We start from the raw sequence: 25,746 nt of genomic DNA, 5'->3' as shown, positions 1-25,746 counted from the left end.
TATCTTACGTGTTTGATGATCTTAGAGACATAGAGATTAAATTTGAAAATGGATTCTTTTTATAAAGACTAAATGGTCCTTAAATTTGTGATTTTAAAAGTCATGTGAGGGGAGCAGATGTAGCTCAGGTGGATGAGCACTCTTCCCATGTAAGAGGTCCTAGGTTCATTCCCTGGTACCTCCTTAAAAATTTTTAAAAATCATGTTTGAGAAAGTTATTTTGATTATGCTTTCAGTAGTTTTTAAAACGTCCTTCCAAGTCAGATTTTAGCAATTCTATTATTTACAACTGATTATTGCCATGCTTTGCTTTAAAGATTATTATTTTCAGAAAGACTTTGTGAAACCTAGGACTGTCTTATGTGATCAAGAAATCAGTGAAAAATGGTGGAATAAAACAAAAGTGAAACTTGCATTAATTCTGTCTGATCTTTTTGCAGTACTATGCAGGATGACATTTTTATTCTCCATGAGCAAGAGTATGACAGTTTGCTTGAGTCTGTCTTCAAAACTGAATTCTTAAGCCTCTTAGCAAAACGTTATGAGGAAAAAACCCAGAAGCAACTACCTCTAAAATTCAGCAACACGTAAGTCTGGGGCCCAAACTTCTGAATAAAACAATATGGGGCCTCACCCCTGAGGCCCAGGTCTGAGAAGAGGGGAGGTCTGTGGCGAGCGCCATGGGGTCCGACAAGCTCAAGTGGCTTCAGCCAAGCCCAGCCCTGGGTGCCTCAGCTTCCCCAGTAGGACCGCAGAGCCTGCAAAACACAGTGCTGATGGTTGTCTCAGACTTTGAAAAGGACGAAAATAATGACTTCATAGATTGGGTATTTTATCACTTGGAAAAAGGCCACCAAAGTGAGATAGAGAATGGCAAATTTTTATATATCACCAATTAGAGAGCTTTTTATTTAAAGAGCAGACCAGAGGAGGGTCATACTGGAAGCAGAAGAAAGGGATGGGTGGAACTTAAATTCCCCCAACGAAGGTATAAGAGGACCTATTCTTGGGGCATCTGGGGAATTGGAGGCTGCTGATGGCCAAGGTCCTGTCTGTTGGCTCACCTCCATTTGTTTTGGCAACTTGATCTAATAGACCAGACACTGGCCCGTTAACAAGCATCTAGTTCATATTTGCCGAGTGCAAGTTCTTTAGCTTCTCTTCCTAAATTTCCCCGTAACTCTAACTTGGCGTGACATCGTAACACTGGTCCCTTTAATGGGGCACCTCCCTCCTCAGCTGGTTTCTCACAGCCCTGCTTCTGGCCCAGGGATCTCACCCTGTAGCCATGCCATGTCCTTGGAGTCCATCCCTAGGCCCTGTGCCTGGTTTAGAGTCTGCAGACTGGCCTCATTTTTATGGCAGCTTTGCTCAGCAGCATTACTCCAGGTTGGGGTCTATGAGCACCACTTTCTCAATGGTTCATTCCAACTTTGTTTATTGCAATAAATGTGCTTGTCCCAGGCTTGAACTGAAGTTGAAAAAGGAGAACTGGGGCCCCTGGAGTGCTGGTGGCTCCCGGCAAGTGCAGTTCCACCAAGGCTTCGGTGACCTGGCCATCCTCAAGCCCAGTAACAAAGTTCTGCAGGTCAGCATCGGACCTGGGCTGCCCAAGAACTCCCGTAAGTGTCCCACTAACCCATACCCCAGGTTAACTCCTTCACTGATGTCTCTGATCTTTTCCCATTTATAATCAATGTTCATAAAATTAGGTTTATAAGGCAGGTATAGAGTAACCATATATGCCCCATATTCATGACCTAGATATCTTTATAAAGTTGAACCCATGTGGGTGATCAATGAAGAGTATGCCGTATGTAAAGTAGACCTTTGTCAGAGCAGTCTATTGATCCATGACCGTACCATATAAATACAGTATCGATAAGTACTCTCATACCTTTATATTCATATAGCTGCCTGCAAAATGTCGGTGCGTGTCTGTGTGTATCACTTGGATCTTGCCTGAAACCAACAATGTGTTTGGCTTAGATTTTTGAAGAGGTTTTTAAATAAAAGGATTATTTACAGAGATGTGGGCAGGCTTAAAGGGGAAAAGTAGGGTCTAAGGGACAAGAAACAGCAGAAAACCTTTACTAGCCCTGCACTTGAAGGGGAAGAAGAGGGAAAAAGTTGAGCGGAAGGAATGGCAGCCACTTCCAAGCCAAGCAGGGAGGAAGCAGGCAGAATAAATACCCCAGCCTCTCTCTCTTCCAGCACTGAAGTCTCCTCTCAGTGCTTTCTATTGGCCAAACACAACCAGAGAGCAGACAAGGCCATGGGACTTAGGCCCCAGAGCACAGAGCAGGCAGGACAAAGAGGGCTGCAGATAGCCTGCAGATGGTGTGTGGATGTATGAGAATAGTGTGCCATGGGCCCCGAAGTGGGGAATTATCTACTACAGCGCTCTATGATGTCTCCATGGGAAGGGCAGGGGCTCCAGGTACCAAGAGGGAAACCCTCCACAGGCCCTGGCCCCTGCCCCTGCCTCCATACAGTCCTGTCTCCCGGCATCCTCTTCCATGACCCCCGAGCTCCAGCTCCTTTGCTTTGTGCCACACTTGTCACTTGTCGCTTCCTCTGTTCTTCAATCTTCTCTTTACAAGGAGTTCCCTCTGCAGCCTCCTCCTTCCTTCACATCCTTCTGAAGACTTTATTTCTTTGCAACCCAGATGTCTCTGCAGAAATCATTGGTTCCCAATGGCCTTGCCATCCCAGCCCTGATGCTGTCCCACAGTTATGCTCCATTTATCACTGGCCTGTTTTCTGACTCCTTTATATCTGTGCCAGGGGGTACAAGTTGCTTCTACCCTAATTGGAAGACTGTAGAACACAAGCTCTTGCATAAAAGGCTCTTGATATCAGCGCATGTGCAGTTAGTACTGAAACAGGCATTATGCCGGTGACAAAGGTATGCAGTACTTGCATGTTCAGCTTATATGCAGCATGCAGAACATGAATATAAACCTTAAAATGTTCCATCTGTCTATTCTGAAAGTCTACAAACAAAAATAGAAACCCTTTTGTAAGACATTATTAATACCTCTTTGTAAAGCCACTCTCTCTCATGTTTCAAACCTGAACCTCTGTAAACATATCATCCAGCCCTTCCTATCCAGCAGCTACCAGTACAGGACTACCACAGATAGCCCATCTCCACTGCAGCCAGCCTTCTGTAAATCCAACTGAGACCTTGATTCCAAACTTCTAAGAAGTTTTCCATGACTGAAGAGCCATGAGGAGCCATAAAACCAACCACTGGTTCTGGTTTTAACCTTGTCTTGTTTACTTTAGGTCCAACCAGAAGGAACACCACCCAAAACAGAGGTTATTCCAGTCGTACTCAGAATGCCAGCTTCCCGCTGAGAGCTGCTCCTCCTCCCCCAGGTAAGCTGAACACGCACCCGTAGACTGGGACTGCCAGATCCGGCTCGTAACTTGTAATATGTTTGGGAAGAAACCCATTAGCAAATCATTGCACATGTATTTACCAGCAAAGGGCCATTTTTGTGCCAGATGTTTTCCTACCAACACAATAGCCCCACTTGTGACCCCCAAATTCAGGAAAAGCAAGAGTGTGAAAGCTGTGACTGAATTAACAATCTGGATTTCATTACCTCACAATGTCACTCCCTTAGGAAATGCTTCCTGCACCAGTAATAGAGAAAAGCGTTCCTTGTCCATGATAACTAGGATTTCGTCAGCTTTCAAGATGGAGGAAGCTTCTTTTATGGAAGTAGGAGTTTGTCAGGTGTAACCCTCACCACCACCCACTTCTAGCCAAATACCACTGCGATATTTTCCAACTAGTTAACAGCATAATGAGTAAGTAGAAAACTTTTATTCTTAGTCAGATAGGATCCAGCAGCCTGCTCCAAGCAAGGTAAATTGATAGCTGAGAGTGGAGCGGGTGTACTTCAGTGGTTGAGGGGCAATACGTGTGCAAGGTCCCGGGTTCAATCTCTGGTACCTCCTAAAAAAAAAATTGATGTCTGAGAAAATTGCAAAATTGACACAAAAGCTTATTGGACTTTATGTTTAGTATTTGCGGGCATTTTTAATAATAAAAATGTAACATCAGATCAGTAAAATCCAAACCTGAATAAATTAAAAACTTTTTGCAGTTAATGTTTGGTATCTGCAGCACATGACAAAACTGACAAAATTGATTTTTTTCCATCAGTCACAAAAGTTAGGATATAAAAACTGTTTCCAGGATGTTTGATGTTAATAAGTTTAGGATTCCAGGGCTGAAGGGGTCATCTTGGGACGATACTTGGTTCAAGTCATCCCAAACAGTGGACTCCTATCTCTAGTACTGTCCGAGCTGTAAAAAGCGTTTCTTTAGTCTCTTGCTCTGGAATCCCGTTGTGTTTTAAAATGCTGACCCTGGTGCCTAAGAGTGAGAAACTTATTTTCATCTCTTTCTATAGTCCCCGTCCTGTCTCAGCCCAACTGTCTCTTTCTCCCCTTTCTCTATTCTTGAAGAAAATCTAAGCACAAAGGAAAGCAAAGCCATTTTGTCCCTTCTTAAGCACTGGCCCCGGGGCAGGCCTCTGGTCAGCTGTCGGGGACCACACGGAAAGCTCGTTTTCCTCAGCCAGGTCGGCCGACAGAGCTGCGTCTAAGTCCCTCCACGGAGAACCTGTGTGACCCTGACCAGGCTCTTAGCCTCTCTAAGTGACAGTCTCTTCATTAGTAAAAGGGAACTGTTGGAGCAGAATCCCTTAGCTCGACATTTCTCAAACTATCTTTTGTTATTGTTGTATGTTTTTTTTCTAATTTCCAATCCATCATAAACCATACTTTTGTAAAATATAATAAAAATGAATTTCTAGAAGAATGGAATTTTAAAAGCATACAAAATACAGGCCAAGATTCCTTACTAGGTTCAACAGACATAAAATATATCTGTCAGACTGCTGTGAGCATTTCTGAACACTGCCTCTCAGTTTTGGGATTCCCTCACGGTGGACATGTCAGTCCTGAGTGGCGTTTGGGGGAGGCGCACCTGTGGGCCCCTCCCTGACCGTCACTGCCCTAGAGCCCATCCCGCTCTGCTTGCCGCTCCTAGCTCCCATCCTTGGCAGCAAGTGCTGCCCCTTTTACACAAGGATGTGTCCCGCTGTCTTCCCTCGCCTCAGATCCCACACTTGTGTGCTGGATCGGGAAAATGGAGCAAGATGAAGAGAAAGGTTTGATTCCCACAGTCTAGGCCTCGTCTGACCTGGGTGCCCCAACCCTAGAAAACTGTGGCTTCAAGTAGGACATAATATTATTTGGAAAAAGTCCATATCTGTGTAATAAGCATATCAAGATATGGAGAAAATGCATGTCAGAGCTGAAAGTGACCAAAGAAATTCTGATCCTATCCCTCCTTCCTGGAAGAAGACACTGGCTCTCTGAAACGTCAGATATCTTACTAAAGGAGCACCATTAGTAGAAGCAGAGCCAGAATGGACTCCTCAACCCTCCTATAAATTAAGAATCATCATGCTAGTTTCAAAAGCTTCTTTTAATTTGGTTGGACAAGTTTTTTTTTGGCAGGTCCACTGATGGATGCCTTTTGGGGTCTTGTTCTCCTACCCCACTCTAGCCCAGATCTGTCAGCAGGAGAAGAGAGAAAGCCTTCTTCATTCATAGCATGGATTGATGATGCCCCTTTCAGCCAAGGCCCATGGTCTTGACTAGGACCAGTTATTTGGCTAAGAGAGTTAACTCCACCCAGACCGGTCCATTTCCCTGCCCATGTGGAGTGCTCTCTCCACCTCGCAGCATGGGCTCCTGCAGAGAATGCCTAAGGCCCACCCCCTTGGAAATGGATGGTCAACTGTTTAAACAGCTGCCTGCCAGCCCTGGGAGTCAGAACCTTGTCATTTTCCTTAGACCCATGAATGTGTCTGCCAGCTAGCTTCACGCTTACCTTTCCTTGACTGTGGGCTCTGAAACCCTGAACATCTGGCGATTATATTGTCAAATCCAGCAAGCACTTGCTGAGTTTCTCTGTATTCCAGGCACTTGCTGGGCAGTTTACTAGCCCAGTTGTCACATTATATTAGCTTTAGTGCCCTCCAACTTTTTTAGATGCAGAAACTTGAGGCCTAGAGAAGTCACGTGGCTGGTAGATGGAAGAACTTTGGAGAGCCTTCTAGCAAAGGATCAGAAAATTTAAACTTTGTTTTCTCCTCTTTACCTCTCCCTAGGATATCATCAGAATGGAATCATCAGAAACCAGTTTGCAGCACATCCCCAGGCTCCTGGAAATCAGAGGTCTAATCAAAACAGCCTGTACACCTCCATGGCCCGCCCGCCCTTGCCACGACAGCAGTCCACCGGCTCAGATCGAGTGTCACAGGCACCAGAGAGCCTGGATTTCCTCAAAGTTCCAGACCAGGGTGCTGCAGGGTAAGATTCCCATGTTCTTTGTGTGACGCTAGAGAGCTCCATCTCCACCAGTTGCACCAAGGTTCAGAGATGTCTTTGGCTTGTCCATGCATGATTCCGAAATTCAGTTTTCCACCCAAGGATTGCAATCCAGGACCCAAAACCATGCAGCCCTTGGCTGGCATTTTTAAACAAGTGGCCAATCTGATAACACACATTTCATTTCCATCTCCAGAGAGGGCTTATCTTGGAAACATCAGAAGAAGGTTTCCCTCCAGCTCTGAGATTTGATTTCTCCGTGCCCTTTCTGCTTTCTGGCACAGTGGAGGAATAATGGTGTTTTTTACTGTGCCTGCAGTTGCATAAACACAATAGCTCAAAGAGTCTTTAGTGGCATTAATAGTAACATCCCAGCATTCCTTGAGGAATAGATGTTTGCTAATGGATACTGATCCTCAAGGCTCTAAAATGAGAGCCTCTGCCCGCTTTCTAGAATGGAAAATGAAGAGTGGTGAAAGGACCCTGGGTTTTTTGTTTTTGTTTTTGTTTTGAGGTACCGGGGCTGAGATTGAACCTGGGACCTTGTATGTGGGAAGCCAGCACTCAACCACTGAGCCACATCGGTTCCCCCCTGAGTTTTTTAGTCTGAGGAAGTAAAGACTCCTGAGGCTCCGTGCAGATGTTCAAAGAGCTGGCAGTGTGGAAAGGGGATTAGGCATGTCACAAGGGATAGAACAAGAGTCGACCTCAAGACCAATGGATGAACTCTATTAGGAGGTAGATTTTGGCACTGTGAGAGGAAGAGCATTCTAGCATCCAAAGACTGCCTTAGGATGTAATGAGCACCTTATCCCTGGAAGTATTTAGGCACAGGATGGATTGAAATCCACCAGGTAGGAGGAATGTTGTAGAGGGATGTTGTCAAGCGTCAGATATGGGGGAAGGCAGACCTGGGTGAGAATCCTATTTCAGTTCATTACCTAGTTTGAACCTGCCCTTCTGTCTTCTCTGAGATTTGATTGCATCTTCTGTACACTGATGACACCACCAAGTTTATAGGGTTGTTGTGAGGTTTAGAAGTAATATACATAAAATACCTAGCATGATACTTGGCTTGTAAGAAGCTACTCAGTCACTTGTATCTTAATGATGGTGAAGATGATAATGCTACAGCTACTAATCTCATGGCGGTTGCAGTGGTGACTTTTAATAAATCTGGTGGCTCTGCAGGATTCTCAGGGCTGAATGCGGCTCACTCTCCTCTTCCTCCTCCTCATGCTCCCCTCCATTTTCCATTCTCTACATGTCTCTAGAAAGATGAAGGCATTTCAGATGAGGATCAGGGGACTTTACTATAAAATAGAACCAGGCTGGGAAAGCGCTGTCCTCTGGTGGGGAGCCACCTCTTCACCTCCCTGTCCCCTTACCTTGTGTGCTTCCTGCCTCGGCATCTTCCTCCCAGAGACCATAGAGCTCTTAGGAACTTCATCCATGTCCTCTCCCAATGTCCCTTTACCCCTGATAAGTTTTACCTCATTTGTGTCACAGATGTGAAAGCAACTTAATTTTATCACACAGGCAGCCCTCAGGCAAGGGGATGCCTCTTGTCTCCACCACCTCGTGTGAGCCAAGCCTTCCCCAGCCGTCCTCATGATCAGGGTTTAGCCAGTAGGCTTGGTCTAACGCAGGGGTTCTCAATCTTGAGTGTGTACCAGAATCACCTGCCGGCTTATTAAAACACAGATTTGCTAGTGGTCCTCTAACATCTGACACTAGACCTGGGATGAGGCCAAACCCATTTGTATTTCTAACGAGTTCCCAGATGATGCTGATTTTGCTGATCCAAGGACCACATTTTGAGAACCACTAGTCTAAAAGGTACCTACTGACTGATAAAGGTGGGGATGGTTCTGTGTGAAGGTGAATTGGAAGGGCGGTGATGTTAACAAAATCCAAACAGCTCTGTCACCACTCCTCTTGGGCCCAGATTTATGTCCCAAAGTAGGCAGGGAATTAAAATCGGTCAACAAAATACACCAGATCTCTTAGCTCTGTCTGCTAGCTTCCTGCTTGCTTTGGTTTTGGCAAGTAAAACCATCTTTCCAGCCTGCCTTGCAAGTTACAGACTTGCACACCAGCCAGCTGGGAGCATCTGTCAGCCAAAAGTAGGCAATTTAGGAACATTGTGTTTTAACCGAGGCTGCTCCCTTCCAGCTCTCGGCTGCATGGTTCCCTATTTCAGTTTTCTCACACCCTTTACTGCCTTCAGGCCCAAGGATCTGACATACATGATGCTATCTCGGTGACTGACTGTGACATTGAGGGGAGAGGACTCTTTCACAACCAGGCCAGTAGACCAAGAATCCTAGCCAGCCTCCCCTTTCTATACTTAAATCTGCTGTGCAGACCATGCTTAAGAAATAGCCTTCTGGTCAAAGGGCTGAGCTTCCTCTTAGTATTTATTTTCTAAAACACATAAAGGTGAAGATTAAATTAGTTTCTCTCTAATGTGGTCAGAACTTTGGACATGGCATTTCAGGAGCCTTGTGGTTGCCTAAATCGACAGCTTCTCCTCTTTGTCTAGAGAACATCAGTTGCATTTATTCCATAGAAGGTTGTTGGCACAATTAGGGCATTTGGGGATCCTGACCAGCAATGTGTTCAAAATGTGTTTTTGTTTGTACTTTTCTATAAATATGAAGACTCCTATATATGTTTATCACAGTTCCAAAGAGTGACCTTGAATTTACCAATCCATAAAAGCAAGATGACCACAGTCTCTCCTTGGGTTTTCACACCCTTGGGTTTGTCTTTCATTTTCCTTTTCCCAACCCTCAATGTAGTTTTTCTTTACAGACATATTTAGCATAAGCAATCATTTCTTTTGGATCATGTAATATGGATAAAATCAAATGGTAATTAGCACCTCAAGTTAATTCAGGAAAAGCCTGTGTCAGTTTATTTTCATTTGAACCAGGGTTTTTTTTTTGGGGGGGGGGGGGTGTTTTTTGTGTTTTTTGTGTTTTTTTTTTTGTGAGAGAACATGAAAGCCTTCACTAAGCCAATTACCTTCCCAAATGGATTCTTTACTCTTGTGTTGCCATATCTGTGTACATGTAGACTATTGTTCTTGTTGTTGTTATCATCATGTCCAAGAAAACTAAGATGTGCAGAGGGAATATTATCTTGCAGTCCCTTAGTGTAACTTTTGAAAAGTCTGATTCAGCTTAAGGCTCTTTCTTAATTCTCAAGGAAAGAGGCTGAGCGAGAATCGTATGAACAGTTCACTCATCCTGCTTTCCTCTCATTCACGGGAGCACCAAGCTTGCCTGTCAAGTATGCTCTCTCGTTTCCCTCCTGTAACTGAAATGTACATAACCTACCTCTGGTTCATTATTAGAAGCATTAAAACCCAGACTGGAAATCTTTTCTGTTGGTTTTTTAATCCTGTGGTCCATTTCATGGGAGGAAAACTTCAGGAAATTTCAAGATACTCCAGAGATTAGTCCAACTAGAAGCTAGAGAAATAGAAAAATATTGAAAGCGCTCAGAGGTAGGGCTTCTGGCCACACCACAAAAGAGGGATCAATAGAAAAATTTAAATGCTGCCTGTTTGTCAAGACTCTCCTCACAGAGTCATATTTTCAAGGGGCTTGAAATTTCCAAAAAGTGTCCAATAGCAATATTTCTAAATCCATAATCCACAGGAGTAGCAGCCCTGTCTTGGTCCAGGCAGACATGGAGCTTAGGAATTCCTGGCATCCATTCCCATATTTCCAGTAATGTTTATAGATTCAACCTTTTGGAACAGGGCATATTTTTAAGGGCCAATGAAATAAAATGCCATTATTTTCCTTCCTGGAATTTCAAGACATAAATGTCACATCTGCAGAACAAAGAGGTGATATTTCAAAGCTTAATTTGAGAGCTTAAGCCCTGCTCTCCCTGGCTTATACTAGTTACACCCACCTAGGAGGTGCAGGAGCTGCCGATCAGTGCACAGAAGGCGGCGTGGTGGTGCCCAGAGAGTACGGGACTTGCGGTTGCAAGAATTGGCCGTGACTCCCAGTTCATTTGTTCATTCATTCATTGATTCATTCATTAAATATTTACTGAGCCAGGCACCTTTTGTGTGCCACATGCTAGGCAAGTGCGTTGTTTCTCAACTACCACCTGTGCTACGTCACGCTTGTTGCTGAATCTTTCTACACCTTGTTGTACAATAGGGGTGAAGAAATGACAATATAATAATTTTTAAAACTCATTCCTCAGTTTTTTCTTGAAGATTAAATAAGAGCTTTGTACACTATAAAGTATTATGCAACTTGAAAGTTCTTTTTTGTTGGTTTTATTACTGATTCTTATGTTTTGGTCTTCTAGGAAATTTGAATACTCTGCTAGCACTGAGAGCTGGGAGTTCCCTGGCCCACTGATCTTGTTCGCAATAGCTCATATTTCTAGCTTGCGAAGAGCCCTGGGCTCTGTGAGGGCCTGAGCTTCCAGGTGCTGCTGGCTTAGTGAGAAGCCGAGACAAGGGCGCCAAGACAGCCCCACCCCAACGCACACTCCCCCCAAACACACACGGAGTAGCTGTCCCTGCTTCCTGTGGGCACAGAGCAACAGCCGAATGGAGACGTGTGTGGTAACATTTTAAGAGACCCTAGGGCTTCATTTAAGCAATGGTTTAAACGAAAATGAAACACTCCTTGCTCTGTGCTCTTCCAGTCTCTTTCTAGTTCCTTGGCTTCCATCACTCTCACAGCTCACACCCCGTGGTAAGCGGCAGCATTATGAGGACAGGGAAGTAACCGGCCCTCAGTGCAGAGAGCTCTGTCCTCAGATGTCGTTCGGGTCTTGTCTTCTTAGGACCTTTCGGCCACTGTCCACAAGGACTCAGTATCAGTCAGCCTCTGATGTCTGGGGGCAAAGGTGCCACTGATCTTCCCCAGTCACTAACACAGCACTTCGGCTGCAGGGCAAGAGGCAGACAGAACTGCTCTCTTGGCCTGGGCCTCTCTAGTGGGAGCTAGAAAGACAAGCCAAGTGCTCACGTGACCGTGTGTAATGTGCTCTATTAACTCGGAAACTTTATTTGTGTCATGGGTTGTAATGTGTTTAGATTAGAAGTCTAATGGCCTACCCAGTAAAAAGAACCTGTTGCAAAAAGAAGTTGTTATTGTAATGCGTAATGGACACAATAAGATGATAGGTATATGTGAATTACCCTGAAATGATGGGTCACGTGGTAATAGAAAAACTAAGTTACATTTAATAAAGCACTAGATTTGCTCAGGGATATGTAGTTTTATAACCATACACTAATACATATAAAGCAAACCTTTATTATTGAAATGTCAACAGGAAAAATAATTTGTTATTGTGTATCTGAAATTCTTGCTCCATCTCCCATTTTCCCAATGAAATAACTTTTTTGTAACACATTTGATCATGTGCAGTTTGTTAGGAATGCAAATATCACAAAATACCAGAGTTACCAAAATTATCTAAATCCTGCATATCCATTATAAAACAAATGTAGGCAATGCATTTTAAGACAAGAGGGAATATGACTTATCACTAAGGCACTGCGGGGACAGTGGGTGCTGGTGCATGTTTAACAACTGGTTCTCTGTGGATAAAAGCCCTGAGTTGCAGCATTTACTGATTTCTGTGGTAAATACTCACCATGACCAATTGCAACCTACCAATGTGTCTGTCACTGAATTCCGAGTTGGGAAGAGATGGTGCAGTCCTACACCATTATATAGTATTTCCAAAACACATAAGCAATAGACATTAATCACGTCAAGGAATAAAATGTAGTAAAATAATTGGAAAAGGATGAAATTTGAGTATTTATTACCTATGTTTTTAATATAATAATGTAAGTCCATTTAATTTAATTTTTAAATAATGACTGTATTTAACTGGCTCACAAAATTCCTGAAAAGTTAACATTTGGTTCTTCCGGGCTGGTCTACACCAGCTCCAGTACAATCTGCGTGATACAGATTGTCTGTTACGACTGTAAGGTCTGTCATCTCCACTGGATTTGACCGATCATCTCTGGGAGTGGAAGGGTCCCCGTGCCTAAAAGACCTCATTCATCAATTTCTGGCAGCTTGTAAAAGTCTTTTCTCCTCATTATTAATTACACAGGATCGCCATCTAGTGACTCAAAGGAGATTGTTGGGGTTTTTAAGGCTGTTAGAACCTGTCCCACAGGGAGTCGGAAAAATGGCTGTTCACGTGACTCTGTTTTCTGTGGTGGCTTCTGGGCTATGGTGTGCTGAAAAAGAGAGACTTTGATCACTTCACTGGTACATCTTACAGTAGAGGTTTTATTGAGAGCACTCTGTGGAGCTTTCTCAGAAACGGTAAGGGCCTGGGCCATGGGCTGAATCCTTTCATGTTTCACAGATGAAGATACTGGTCCCAAAGAGCCAAAGGGCCTTGCCCGCGTCACACGCCAGCCATGGTGGAGCTGGGCCTCAAATCCGCGCACGCTGACTCTCAGGCCAGCGTTCCTGCTCCTCTGCCCGCTGTCGTTCAGTCAGAACGTGCAGATTAGAGCCTGGACCCGCCCTGTGGAGCCTTCCATCTTAATGGGGAGGCAACCAAACAGCCGCTCAAGTCAGTGTAATGCCACAGTCGATCCCCTCTCTGGAGGAGGCACAGGCTGTGAGAGCATATGGCTGGGGGTTGCCCCAGTCTGAGGAAACAATGGTGGAAATGAGATCTGGAGGCTGTGCAGGAATTAGCAATGCTGGTTAGGGGCTGGGAGCAGGCCAGGGAACCATAAAGGTCAGTTAGCTGTTGCTCTTATGTTCACTCAGCACCATTGGGGTTTCCCAACAACCTGCATCAGTCATTTCATGGGGGTATTATGAGGCTTAAATGAAGCAGCATCTGTGAAAATGCCCACATGATGCCTGGCCCAGGGCAGGCACCCCTGAGAGAAGTTTATCTCTGCTTCACGCAGCTATGGGCAGGGCATCCCAGAAGACATCTTATGAGTTGACACCCGACTAGAGTATAGGCACGTTCCAGTGTGAGAATGAGGCAGGATGACCAGGGAGGAGGGCTTGTTGTATCTGTAACGCACTCTGGAAAGATGCTGCCCTATTGGAGTGGATGGACCCCAACCTGGTAAGGAGGCTGTTTAAACAGGAAAGAGCCAGGCAATGTTTTACCCACAAATAGTTCAAAAAATTTTTTTAAGATTTATTTTTTTATCCCCCATACCCCCCACCCTGGTTGTCTGCTCTCTGTGTCCACTCACGGTGCATTCTTCTGTATCTGCTTGTATTCTTTCTAGGTGGCACTGGGAACTAATCCTGGGACCTTCCAGAGTGGGAGAGAGGTGCTCAATCTCTTGCATCACCCCAGCTCCCTGGTCTGCTGCGTTTCTTATTGTCTCTCCTCTGTGTCTTTTTTGTTGCATCATCTAGCGCCAGCACTCTGCTCAGGCCAGTTTGCCCTCACCAGGAGGCCCCAGGAATCAAACCCTGGACCTCCCATATGGGAGCCCAATCACTTGAGCCACATGCATTTCCCAAATACTTCACTTTTGAAGAAGCTTTTATACATGCTTCATGGAACTGCCAGACTTTCCCTTCCCAGGGTGTTCTGATGCCCACACTGCCCCTCTTGCATTTCCTTGTTGCTCGGAAATCAGATGACTTCTGGTATCCAGGCTAATGGTTCTATTAAGCAAATGCTGACACATCCCCAGTGTCCAGGTTGCTTAATTAAAAGCCTGCTTGCCTAGCCAACTTACAGAGAAGGAAGCCCTTCTCAAGCTAGAAACGGGGATTTCCAGTTAGACACTAGATAGGAAATGACAGCATGCTAACCATATAAGACGCCTTTCCTCTCGGAGAAAAGAAAGCGCTTTGTGTGTGCGGGGAGAGGAGAGGACCCTGAGTAACCAAGGGTTTTGCTCCCGCCCAGGGTCAGCTGCCCCTCGGCTGCACTGGAGGAGCCTGCCCCTGCCGGGTCAGCCTGCCACTCAGCTGGCCCTCGGCTGCACTGGAGGAGCCTGCCCCTGCCGGGTCAGCCTGCCACTCAGCTGCCCCTCGGCTGCACTGGAGGAGCCTGCCCCTGCCGGGTCAGCCTGCCACTCAGCTGGCAGCCCCGGGCTCCCCTGCCCCCGCTCCTGGTCCGGTTTGTTCATCAGCACCTAGTAAGCGTGTCATCACACAACCGACTTGGCGAGCTGTGAAAAGGGGAGCAGGTCTCAGCAAGAAGAGCAGAGCTCTGGCATTTTCCTCCCAGAACCCAGGCCTGAGGAAGGACACCCTCCCTTTTGCCATTTCCTCCTGTAGATTTTAGCAGATGTGGGCAGACCGAACAGCCAGCCTAATCCTTCTTGGAAGAAACTTTAAGCTAGTTTCTCTTAAAAGTATCTGAAGGCATGCTTTACTTTGGTTTGTCATTAAACAAGGTGGAAAAAAAAGCCAAAGTGTTCTCTGTATTTCAGTTTCCTCCTTTTCTTTACTAAAATGCTTTGTATGCAGATATTTAATACATTTTCAGATATAACATTAAAGATCTTACTAAATACAAGCAAGTTATATTCACGTGCATTGTATGAATGGTGACTTAAAAGCAGAATAGCATGTGGAAAGAATAAAGTTAAAGCTAGAAGGCCTGGGCTAGGTTCCTGGCTCGTGTCCAGGGCAGGGGTGTTCCTGGCATCTAGTGGGTGGGGACCCGGGATGCTGCTCAACGTTCTACAATGCAGGAACAGCCCCGGCCACAAAGAACGGCCAGCCCCAAACGTCAAGGGCCGAGAAACTCTGCTCTAAATGAAATCTTTTTTTTCCTTCCACATGTTTTATCTTCTAACTTTCATTCTAGTAATATACATGACCTAAAACTTCCCTTTTCGACCACATTCACCTACATAGTTCAGCATTGTAAATTATGCTCACAATAATGTGCTACCATCACCACCATCCATTTCCAGACATTTACAATCAACCCCTATAGAAGTTATGTACAAATTAAGCATCACTTCACCCCTCTCTCCCCTATTGTATCCCTTGGTAACCTAAACTATATTCTAGATTCTATCTCTGTGAATTTGCTTATTATAATTAGTTCTTATCAGTGAGATCATACAGTATTTGTCCTTTTGTGTCTGGCTTATTTCTCTCCATATAATATCTTCAAGATTCATCCATGTTGTCACATGCATCAGGAGGCCAATCCTTTTTATGGCTAAATAATATTCCGTTGTATGTATATGCCACATTTTGTTGATCCATTCCTTGGTTGATGGGCCTTTTGGTTGCTTCCATCTTTCGGAAACTGTGAATAATGCTGCTATAAACATCAGTGTGCCAATATCTGTTGGAGTGGGTACCATGCTGTTTTGACACCATAGCTTTGTAATATGCTTTATATTGTGAGTCCTCAACTTTATTCTTCGTTTTCAAGATTTTTTTGGCTATTTGGGGCCCTTTACCCTTCTAAATAAATTTGATAACTGTCTTTTCCATGTCCTTAAAAATAGGCTGTTAGAATTTTGATTGGGATTATGTTGAATCTGTAAACCATTCTGGGTAGACTTGACATCTTAACAGTATTTAGTCTTCCAAATCATGAACACAAACTGTCCTTCCATTTATGGAGGTCTCCTTCGAGCTCTTGTAGCGATGTTTTGTAGTTTTTTGTGTGCAAGTTTTTTACATCCTTGGTTAAATTTATTCCTAGATATTCAAATGTATTTCTTTTTTTAATTTTTAAAAATCGTATTTATTTCTCTTCCCCTCCATTGTCTGCTCTCTGTGTCCACTCACTGTGTGTTCTTCTGTGTCCACTTGCACCCTTGGCAGCAGCAGGAAACTGTGTCTCTTTTTTGTTGCATCGTCTTGCCGCATCAGCTCTCCGTGTGTGTGGTGCCACTCCTGGGTGGGCTGTGCTTTTTTCACACAGGGCAGCTCGCCTTGCAGGATACATGGGGCACCCCTGCATAGCACAGCATTCCTTGCATGCAACAGCTCTGCAAGTGGGCCAGCTCACCACACGGTTCAGGAGGCCCTGGGTATCGAACCCTGGGCCCTCCCATATGATAGGTGGATGCTCTATCAGTTGAGCCATGTCCGCTTCCCTCAAATATATTTCAGTTGGTATTGTAAATGTAATTTTTTCTTGATTTCCTCCTCAGATTGCTCATTACTAGTTGTATTAGGCCACCAAAGGGGTGCTGATGCAAAATACCAGAAATCTGTTGGCTTTCATAAAGGGTATTTATTTGGGGTAGAAGCTTATAGTTACCAGGCCATAAAGCATAGGTTACTTCCCTCACCAAAGTCTGTTGCCACATTTTGGAGCAAGATGGCTGCCGACATCTGCCAGGGTTCAGGCTTCCTAGGTTCCTCTTTTCCCAGGACTTATTTCTCTCCAGGCTTAACTGCCCTGCTCTCTCCATAAGGCCAGCTGTAGACTATCAGGCAACCAGCTCTGTCTCTCTCCCCGGAACTCAATTCTCTCCAGGCTCAGCTGCTCTGCTCCTCTGTGTGCTTACTTCCTGGGCTCCAGCTCAAAATTCCAACCTCCCTTCTCTGCAGTGCGGTTTCTCCCACCCTTGGTGGGTGGGACTCAACTTCCTACTGACATGACCCAATCAAAACCTTAATCATTATTTAATCAAGTAAAAGTAAGACCTCTGAATCCAATATACTGTAATATGCCCAGAGGAAAAGACCAGTTTACAAACATAACCCAGTATTTCTTTTAGGAATTCATCAATAATATCAAACTGCTATAGTAGTATATAGAAACACCACTGTTTTTTGTGTGTTGATCTTGTATCCCACCACTTAGCTGAATTCATTTATTATCTCTAAGAGCTTTTTTGTTGATTTTGGTGCAATTTCTTTATATAAGGTTATGTCATCTACAAATAGTGAAAATTTTACTTCTTCCCTTCTAAGTCAGATGCCTTTTATTTCTTTTTCTTGTTTAATTGCTCTGGCTAGAACTTCCAGTACTATGTTGAATAACAGTAGGAACAATAGGCATCCTTGTCTTATTGCAGATCTTAGTGGGAAAGCTCATTGATTATTTTGTTAGCTGTGGGTTTTTCATATATGTCCTTTTCCTTGTTGAGAAAGTTTCCTTCTATTCCTATTTTTCTAAGTGTTTTTATCGAGAAAAGATGCTGGATTTTGTCAAATGCCTTTTCTGTGTCATTTGAGATGATCATACTGTTGGGGTTTTGGTTTTTTTTGAAGATTTTATTGTATATATATCATATAGTTTTTCCCTTTGTTTTGTTAATGTGATGTACTATTTAATTGATTTCTTTTGTTGGACAACCCTTGTATACCTGATAAAAGCCACTTGATGTAGATGCATAATTCTTTTAATGTGCTGTTGGATTCTATTTGCAAATATTTTGAAGATTTTTGCATCTATGTTCATAAGAGAAATTGGTCTGTAATTTTCTTTTCTTGTAGTATCTTTATCTAGCTTTGGTATGAGGATGATGTTGGCCTAATAGAATGAATTAGGTAGTGTTCCCTCCTCTTCAATTTTTTGAAAGAGTTTGAGCAGGATTGAGATTAATTCTTCTTGAAATTATTAGTAGAATTCACGTGTAAATCAGTCTGGTCCTGGGATTTCAATGTTGGGAGGCTTTCAATGACTGGCTCAATCTCTTTACTTGTAATTGGTCTGTTGACATCTTCTATTTCTTGTAGAAGAGTTAGTGTAGGTTGTTCATGTGTTTTTAGGAATTTGTACATTTCATCTAGGTTATCTAATTTGTTGGCCTACAGTTGTTCATAGTATCCTCTTATGATCCTTTTTATTTCTGTAGAATGGGTAGTAATGTCCCCCCTCTCATTTCTGATTTTATTTATTTGCATCTTCTCTCCTTTTTTTCCTTGTCACTCTAAGGGTTTGCCAATTTTATTTATCTTTTCAAAGAACCAACATTTGGTTTTGTTAATTCTATTAGTTTTTTTTAATTCTTGATTTCATTTCTTTCTGCTCCAATCTTTGTTATTTCTCTTCCTTCTGCTTGCTTTGAGGTTAATTTGCTGTTCTTTTTCTAGTTCCTCCAGGTGTACAGTTAGGTCTTTGATTTTAGCTCTTTCCTCTTTTTCATTTTTTGTTTGTTGTTTTTTATTTTTGAGTACTGAGGGCTGGGGATTGAGGCTGGGACCTCATATGAGGGAAGATAACACTCAACCACTAGGCCACATTGGCTCCCTGAGTTGGTTTTATCATTTGTTTTTGCTTGTTGTTTGTTTTTGTTTTTGTTTTCAGGAGGCACCCGGAACTGAACCCCGGACCTCCCATGTCCCAGCGCTCAACTGCTTGAGCCATATACACTCTCTCTTCTTTTTTAATGTAAGCAGTTAAGCTATAAATTTCCTTCTCAGCACTGCCTTTGTTTTATCCCGTAAGTTTTAATATGTTGTGTTCTCATTTCCATTCATCTCAAGTTATTTATTGATTTCCCTTGTAATTTCTTCTTTGACCCACTGATTTTAAGAGAGTGTTATTTAACTTCTTATGTATTTGTGGGTTTTCCAGTTCTCTGCCTGTTACTGATTTCCAGCTACAGTCCATTATGGTCAGAGTAGATGCTTTGTATGATTTCAATCTTTCTAAATTTATTGAGACTTGTTCTGTGACCTTACATTTACTCTATCCTAGAGAATGATCCATGTGCACTTGAGGAGAATGCATATCCTGTTTTGGAGTGCAATGTTTTATATATGTCTGTTATGTAGTTCATTTATCATATTATTCATGTTCTCTATTTCCTTATTGACCTTCTGTCTAGGTGCTGTGACTATTGATGAGAGTGACTTGTTCAAGTCTCCAACTCTTATTTTGGAGACATCTGTTTTTCCCTGCACTTCGCCTGTGTTTGCTCATGTTTTAGGGGGCACCATGGTTAACTGCTTAAGTTTTCTTTTTTAATTTATTTACTTTCCCCCTTTCTGCTCCTCCTGTCCTGATGTTTTTGCTGTCTGTGTTGTCTTCCCATTTTCTCTCCTCTAGGATTCACCAGGATTTGATCCTGGAGACCTCTGATGTGGAGAGAGGTTCCCTGTCAATTGCACCACCTCAGTTCCTGGTTTCTGCTGTGTTTCACCTTGACTCTCCCCTTGTCTCTCTTTTGATGCGTCATCATCTTGTGCATGACTCACTTGCATGGGGCAGTGGCTCACCACGCAGGCACTCATGCGGGCACTGGCTTGCCATGCAGGCTTGCTTTCTCTTCTTTTTCACCAGGGGGTCCCAGGGATCAAACACAGGTCCTCCCACATGGTAGGCAGAGGCTCTATTGCTTGAGCCACATCCACTTCCCTGCATAAGTCTTTATGACTTATTTCTTCTTGGTGGCTTGCCCCTTTTATTAATATATAGTGTCCTTCTTTGTCTCTTATAACAGCTTTTGACTTAAAGTCCATTCTGTCCAATATTAGTGTGACTACCCTAGCTCTTTTTTTGGTTATTATTGACATGGAATATCTTTTCCCATCCTTTAATTTTCAACCTATTTGTATCTTTGGGTCTAAGGTGAGTCTCTTGTAAACAATATGTAGTTGGATCATACTTTTTATCCATTCTGCCAGCCTGTGTCTTTTGACTGGGGAGTTTACTCCATTAACATTCAGTGTTATTATTGTAAAGGCAGTAATTACTTCAGCCATTTTGTCCTTTGGTTTTTATATATGTTTGTATTTGTCTCTCTTTTCCGTTATTGCAATCTCCTTTTCTATATGGTTGATCTTTTGTGATATATCTGACTGATCTCTTTCTCATTTCTGCTTCTGTATATTTTAAAAATTCTTTCTTTGTGGTTATCCTGAGGTTTATATTATACAACCTACTTCTATAACCTACTTGTTTGAAAAGATATCAACTTAGTTTCAATAGCATACCCACTCTCTGCTCCCATATCCCTTTGTTTCCCCTCTTCATGTTGTTTTTATCCCACTTTACCAGTTTATTTTTCATGTCTGTTATCAGGAAATATGCCTTTTTCTTGTTCAATTGTATTTTTTTTCTATTGTATTCTGATTCTTATATGAATTGAAGAGTAGAGTTGTATATTGAGGATACAGTACTATTGGGCTTTGCATTTACCCTTTTAGTTACCTTTACTGTAGATCTTCATTTCTTCACACTACTCCAAGCCACTCTCTCCTGTTTTTTCCTTTCAACCTGCAGAACTCCCTTTACTAATTCTTCTTAGGGCAGGACATTGTATCTGTTCCTTTCTCAAACTATTTTTCCTCCTAGTTGCAAAATGGCTGCAGCAGCTCCAGGCCAACAGATTAAACTCTCCCGGTTTCTCTTCTAACTCACAGCTGTGATTCCATCTACAGGCCTCTGTGCCGAGACCCTGGGCCATGCTGCCTCTGTGAGGCTCCTGAGCTGCACAGGACTCAGCGAGGAGGAGGGAAAACAGGAACTGATCGCTGGTCCGGGATGGACTTCTCCTCTCTGAGATTTTTCTGTTTCTTTAATTCAGCGTGTGTGAAGTTGTTCCCAATCTCTACTGCCCTCCAGAGTTCAAAGGAAGTAGAATTGGTCCTTTTATTTGCTAAAATCTCCGAGGAGAGTTTTTTCAAGGAATGTTTACATTGCCATCCTGATGACATCACTCTCTAAATAAACTCTTGCTCAGAAATATTCACATTAATATTTTTTGGTAGTACAGAACTGGAATTAACCCAAATGACCATCCACAGTAGAATGGATAAGTAAATTGTGACCTTTTCACACAATGAGATAGTAGAAAGCAATGAGAATGAATAAACTACCAAAATAGATATAGCTCAAAAATGTTGAGGTAGTGACAGCAGATTGTGTACAGTATAATTCCTTTTGTATATAGTTGAAAAACAAGCAAACAAAGTATAATGTTTCAGAGTATTTTTATTTGTGGTAAAATTATAAAGAAAGGCAGGAGAATAATGTATACAAAATGCAGGGCAGTGGCTACTTCTGGGAAGGAATGCAGTTGGAGAGAGGCACCTGCAGGCTTCTTTGGCACTGGCAAAAATTCCATTTCTGAAGTTGGAGGTGGGAGATAAATACATGACTTCATTTCACTATTATTTAAATATACATGTGTGTGTACACACATACTATATCCACATTTGTATGAAAAGGTGCCTTTTCTACACTTCTGTCTATGCTGGGAAACGATAACAGCAGCTGAGGTTGATTAAGAGCTAGCTATATGCTTTTGCAATGACCTTGTCCCAGAGGGTACTTTTATTCCTAGAAAGAGCTTACAGGGTTTGCCACGGACCACATAGCTGCTAAGGGTGGAGCTGGATTTGAATTTGAACGGGTTGGTGACGTGTCCATTCCACCCCCCCCCATCCCTGCTTCTGATCCCCACTTGCTATTGCTGCCTCCTGTTAGTCCCAGCTTTCATCGGCCTCTATTTTCCCCACAGTGTCCGGAGACAAACGACCAGTCGGCCACCCCCAGCGGGGGGCAGACCCAAGCCCCAGCCCAAGCCTAAGCCTCAGGTGCCACAATGCAAGGCTCTGTATGCCTATGATGCTCAGGACACAGATGAACTCAGCTTCAATGCCAATGACATTATTGATATTATCAAAGAAGGTAAGTGCCAAAACAACCTCCCAAAGAGTACCAGCCACATTTCTATAAATACTAGTTTAAACATGAGGAGTATTTATGGGCTCCTCTGAAACCTGCAGAGGTAGGACAGGCTTCAAGCTCAGTTTGATCAGGATTTCAGCTTCATTTTTCTAATGCTGCTATCATTGTATGTTTCTGTCTCTGGGTATTTTTCCTCATAGCTGCGAAATGGCTGCTGCAGCTCTAGGCCAACAGAGCAAATCGTGGCCAAAGTCTGCCTTTTCTCTGAAATTTCTCCTTAGCCATGGAACAAAAGTCCTAGGTTTCACTCTGATTGGACCAAATTTAGATTTGTGCCCACCCCTGAACCAACTTACTTGGCAAGACAAAGGCTGTACCCTGATGGGGTTAGACCTAGCAGGGACTGTCCTGGGAATTAGGAGGGCCCAAACTTCCTGGCTTCTTCCTAAGGAGGTAGATGGACTGGAAGCAGGGAGGCAGCCTACGCTGTGATCCGTGGTCTTGGCTGGATGCTTTTTAACTTCGATAAAGATAAATTAGAATATAATGAAGCTGCATTTTAAAAAATTCAAACATCCCCGTCTCTCTCTCCCTGCAGATCCTTCTGGCTGGTGGACAGGTCGATTACGAGGCAAGCAGGGCCTATTCCCCAACAACTACGTGACCAAGATCTGAAGTGCACAGAGACTCTGCTGCACCGGGCAAGGGAGCTCCCAGCACAGACGGGGAGGGGACGTTTGGGACCTCCCCTTCCGAGTCACTGCAAGCAATTGCTTCTCCAAAGCCTGGAGTTACTCTGGCACTTTTCCCCATTGAGGACACCGAAAAGGCCGGTCTGGGGGCATGGAGTTATCACTCCATAAATGATCCTAAAAGGTAGCCTGTTCATAGGAACCCAGAAGGGCAAAACAACCACCCACCAAGATTTATTTATTGAATTTAAACCTGGTGAGAGGACTAGTGGGGTCCACTCAGACTTGGTTGGCTTCTGTTGAAACAGCTCCCTGCTCACCCACCAGGGTCAGGGAATAGGTGGCCGCTGACAAGTGCCTTTCGTTGAAGAGCACATTTCTTTCCTCCCTCTTTTCCTTACCTAAAACACATTCCTCTCTGCCACCTTCCCTCAGGGAGGGCCTGCGCTCTGCAGGCAGGGCTCGGCAGGAGTGGGCACTAGCCGTGCAGATGCCAGGGGCAGGTGTAACTGCAGAGCCCACAATGCCGAGGCCTTGGTTTGCACTTTGCCGGGACCATTGGGGCTGGCGGCCTGGCCGAGTGGGCTGGAGGCTGGCACTGGGCCGACAGCCTTGCTTTCTCTAGGTCTTCGCTTGGAAGGTGGCTGGCCCATGACGGTTTTGTTTTTAATGCTGTACCTATTACAAGACGGATCTCTTTTTTTCAAGCTGTACATTTATAAAAACAGATCATATACTGTACATACAAAAATCTCAAGATGCTAGAAACATGTATGAATGTACTACGTAGTATTCCACTGTACTTATCCATAAGGTAGGTTTTATTACAAGACTCGCACCAGGTACTTACGAATGTGCACTCTTCATTTTCAACTATAGAATCAGTGTTACTGCTTTCTAGTTCCATCCCTGAAAACCTTTCTCAACCCTTTCCTTACAGGAATTTTCCTCTGCCCCTCTCTGGGTTCCACCCCCTACCTCCTAAGTAAATAAAGGAATCAGCAAACCGCCCTATTCTTTCATGACATTTATTGCAGTAGTAGTGAAAAGCTGGAAATGTAATATTCACCAATAATAGGATGCTTATAGGAGATTTAAATTCCTCTACCTCTTCCTCTCCCAAATGCCACAGACCTCTTTAGGCTATTGGGAAATCAGGATTTGACCAGTATACACCTTTTTGCCATTTATTTGTGGATCACCCAGTCCCTGGGGGGAAAAAAGTGATCAGGGCTTATATTTAAAAAAACAAAAAAACAAAACTTATATCTGAATTTGGAACAAAGAAAAACCATTTAATTCGCCTGTGTTTTATCTTAAGAGCAGGGAGCAGACTTCATTCAGTAACTGTAACAAATAATGGTTAAAGTATCTTTCAGTTCCATTTTATGACCAGGTAAGAGGTAGAAGAAAATAAAGCCATAATGCGACGAAAGGAGGGAAGGCCATCCCTGTCGACATGAATAGTCTTGTTATATTTTACAAAGTATTTTCACCTTGGTGGACCCCTGGAAGTGGGAAGAAGGAAGACGGAACAAGGACTCGGACCGAGGAGCGCCTGCTCCGCGGCCTGGCTGCCGCGTGGCCGCCACACACGGCTGCTGCTCACGTGAGGGAGCGCCGAGGCCACGGGGCGCTGTTGGCATGAACGCCTGCTGGCTAGGACAAGCTTTGTTTTTTCCTCCTAAAAATCACTCCAGATATTGAGTGATGGGCGTTTTGATCTTGGGTATAACTGAGCGCCCTCAGGCTCTAAGTCAGGAAACGAGAAGGGCGTTTGACATCCCACAGGCAGCACGTCGCCCGTGCCTCTGCCGCCGGCCCCCCTGTGCCTCACCCAGGCCAGGCACGCGGAGGAGCTCTCTAAGTGTTCCTCGAATGAATATCCATCCATATTTGTAGGAAACAAGTCTTTGCTCCTGAGCAGAGATTCTAAAATTCTGGAAAAGTTTAGAGAAATACTGCTTTTTTCTTCAACTTCCTGTCTATATATTTAAAAATTTTAAATGGACAGAAAAAATCAGGGGTCGATGACTTTAGTAACATTCCCCTTTTTTTTCCTCCTAATTTAAAAAGTCTTCAGAAAAATGTCTTTTTTCCCTCTGAGGCCTCCAAGGCATTAACCGTTAGTCCTGGGGTCGAGGCAGGCTGTCGTTTTGTTCACTGTTCAGTTACGCAGACGTGGTTAGTTAAGAGTCGCTTAACCTGGGAGAACAGAAAGGGGATGGAGGCCGTGCCTGCCTTCTGGGCACTCGCCGTCCCGTGTGGGGAAGGGGTGTGCTGTGTGCGCCACTCGCACCTCGCGCCCAGCAGCGTGAAGCGCATTCTGAGCACTCGGCACATCCCTGCGACCTGAGGTGAACATGACCAAGAGCCAAGTGAGGAGCTGGGACACGGCCCTCGGCAGAGGTGTGCAAACTTCAGTTGGAGACCAGTGGTTCTCTAACTCGGTGGCCATAGAAACCCTTCACCCTGTTAAATTTATTATTGAGAACACCGAAGAGTTTTGGTTATGTTGGTTATAGCTACAATGTTTGCCCTTTTAGGATTAAAACAAAATTTTAAAACATAGGAGTACATTGTGCTTACACACATGCACAATTCCATTAACGAGCAGCCAGAGTGATGACATCATCACATGCTGCGCATCTGCTGGAAGATTCCACCATACACTACTGAGAATGAGAGTGAAAAAAGGCAAATAACATCTTAGTAGTATCATGAAAACTGTTTTAACTCCTTGAAAGGATCTCAAGAACTCCAAGGTTTCCTCAGACCACACTTTGAGAACCGCCCAAAGAGAGTAGGCGCTAATGAGTAGAGGAGTGCAGCATGGAGAGCAAGTGGCCCAGTGCAAAAGAAAGTGCAGCCTGCCCAGGAATGGCGCCGCACACAAGGAGAGCTGACACAAGATGACGCAACAAAAAGAAACAGATTCGCGTGCCGCTGACGACAACAGAAGCGGACAAAGATGACAACGCAGCAAATAGACACAGAGAACAGACAACTGGGGTGGGGTGGGGTGGGGGAGAGAGAGAAATAAAAATCTTGAGAAGAAAAA

General features: G+C 43.9%; 1 protein-coding gene across 3 annotated transcripts in view; it reads left to right on the top strand.

Annotated features, from left to right (window-relative positions):
* Positions 1-23,695, top strand: part of MYO1E (myosin IE) — a 220,819-nt gene extending 197,124 nt beyond the window's left edge. For all 3 annotated transcript variants that reach the window (XM_004452867.5, XM_071214222.1, XM_004452868.5), the window contains exons 23-28: positions 441-587; positions 1,465-1,622; positions 3,292-3,384; positions 6,201-6,402; positions 21,824-21,993; positions 22,592-23,695. In XM_004452867.5, coding sequence (XP_004452924.2) covers positions 441-587; positions 1,465-1,622; positions 3,292-3,384; positions 6,201-6,402; positions 21,824-21,993; positions 22,592-22,668 — 847 coding nt within the window. In that variant the 3' untranslated portion in view covers positions 22,669-23,695. The remainder of the gene's footprint in view (positions 1-440; positions 588-1,464; positions 1,623-3,291; positions 3,385-6,200; positions 6,403-21,823; positions 21,994-22,591) is intronic.
* The last annotated feature ends 2,051 nt before the right edge of the window (positions 23,696-25,746 follow it).

The sequence above is a fragment of the Dasypus novemcinctus genome, chromosome 3 (genome assembly GCF_030445035.2).
Source record: "Dasypus novemcinctus isolate mDasNov1 chromosome 3, mDasNov1.1.hap2, whole genome shotgun sequence".
Classification (NCBI taxonomy): domain Eukaryota; kingdom Metazoa; phylum Chordata; class Mammalia; order Cingulata; family Dasypodidae; genus Dasypus; species Dasypus novemcinctus.
Note: the sequence above shows the minus strand (reverse complement) of the source record. Positions and strands in the feature narration are given on the sequence as shown.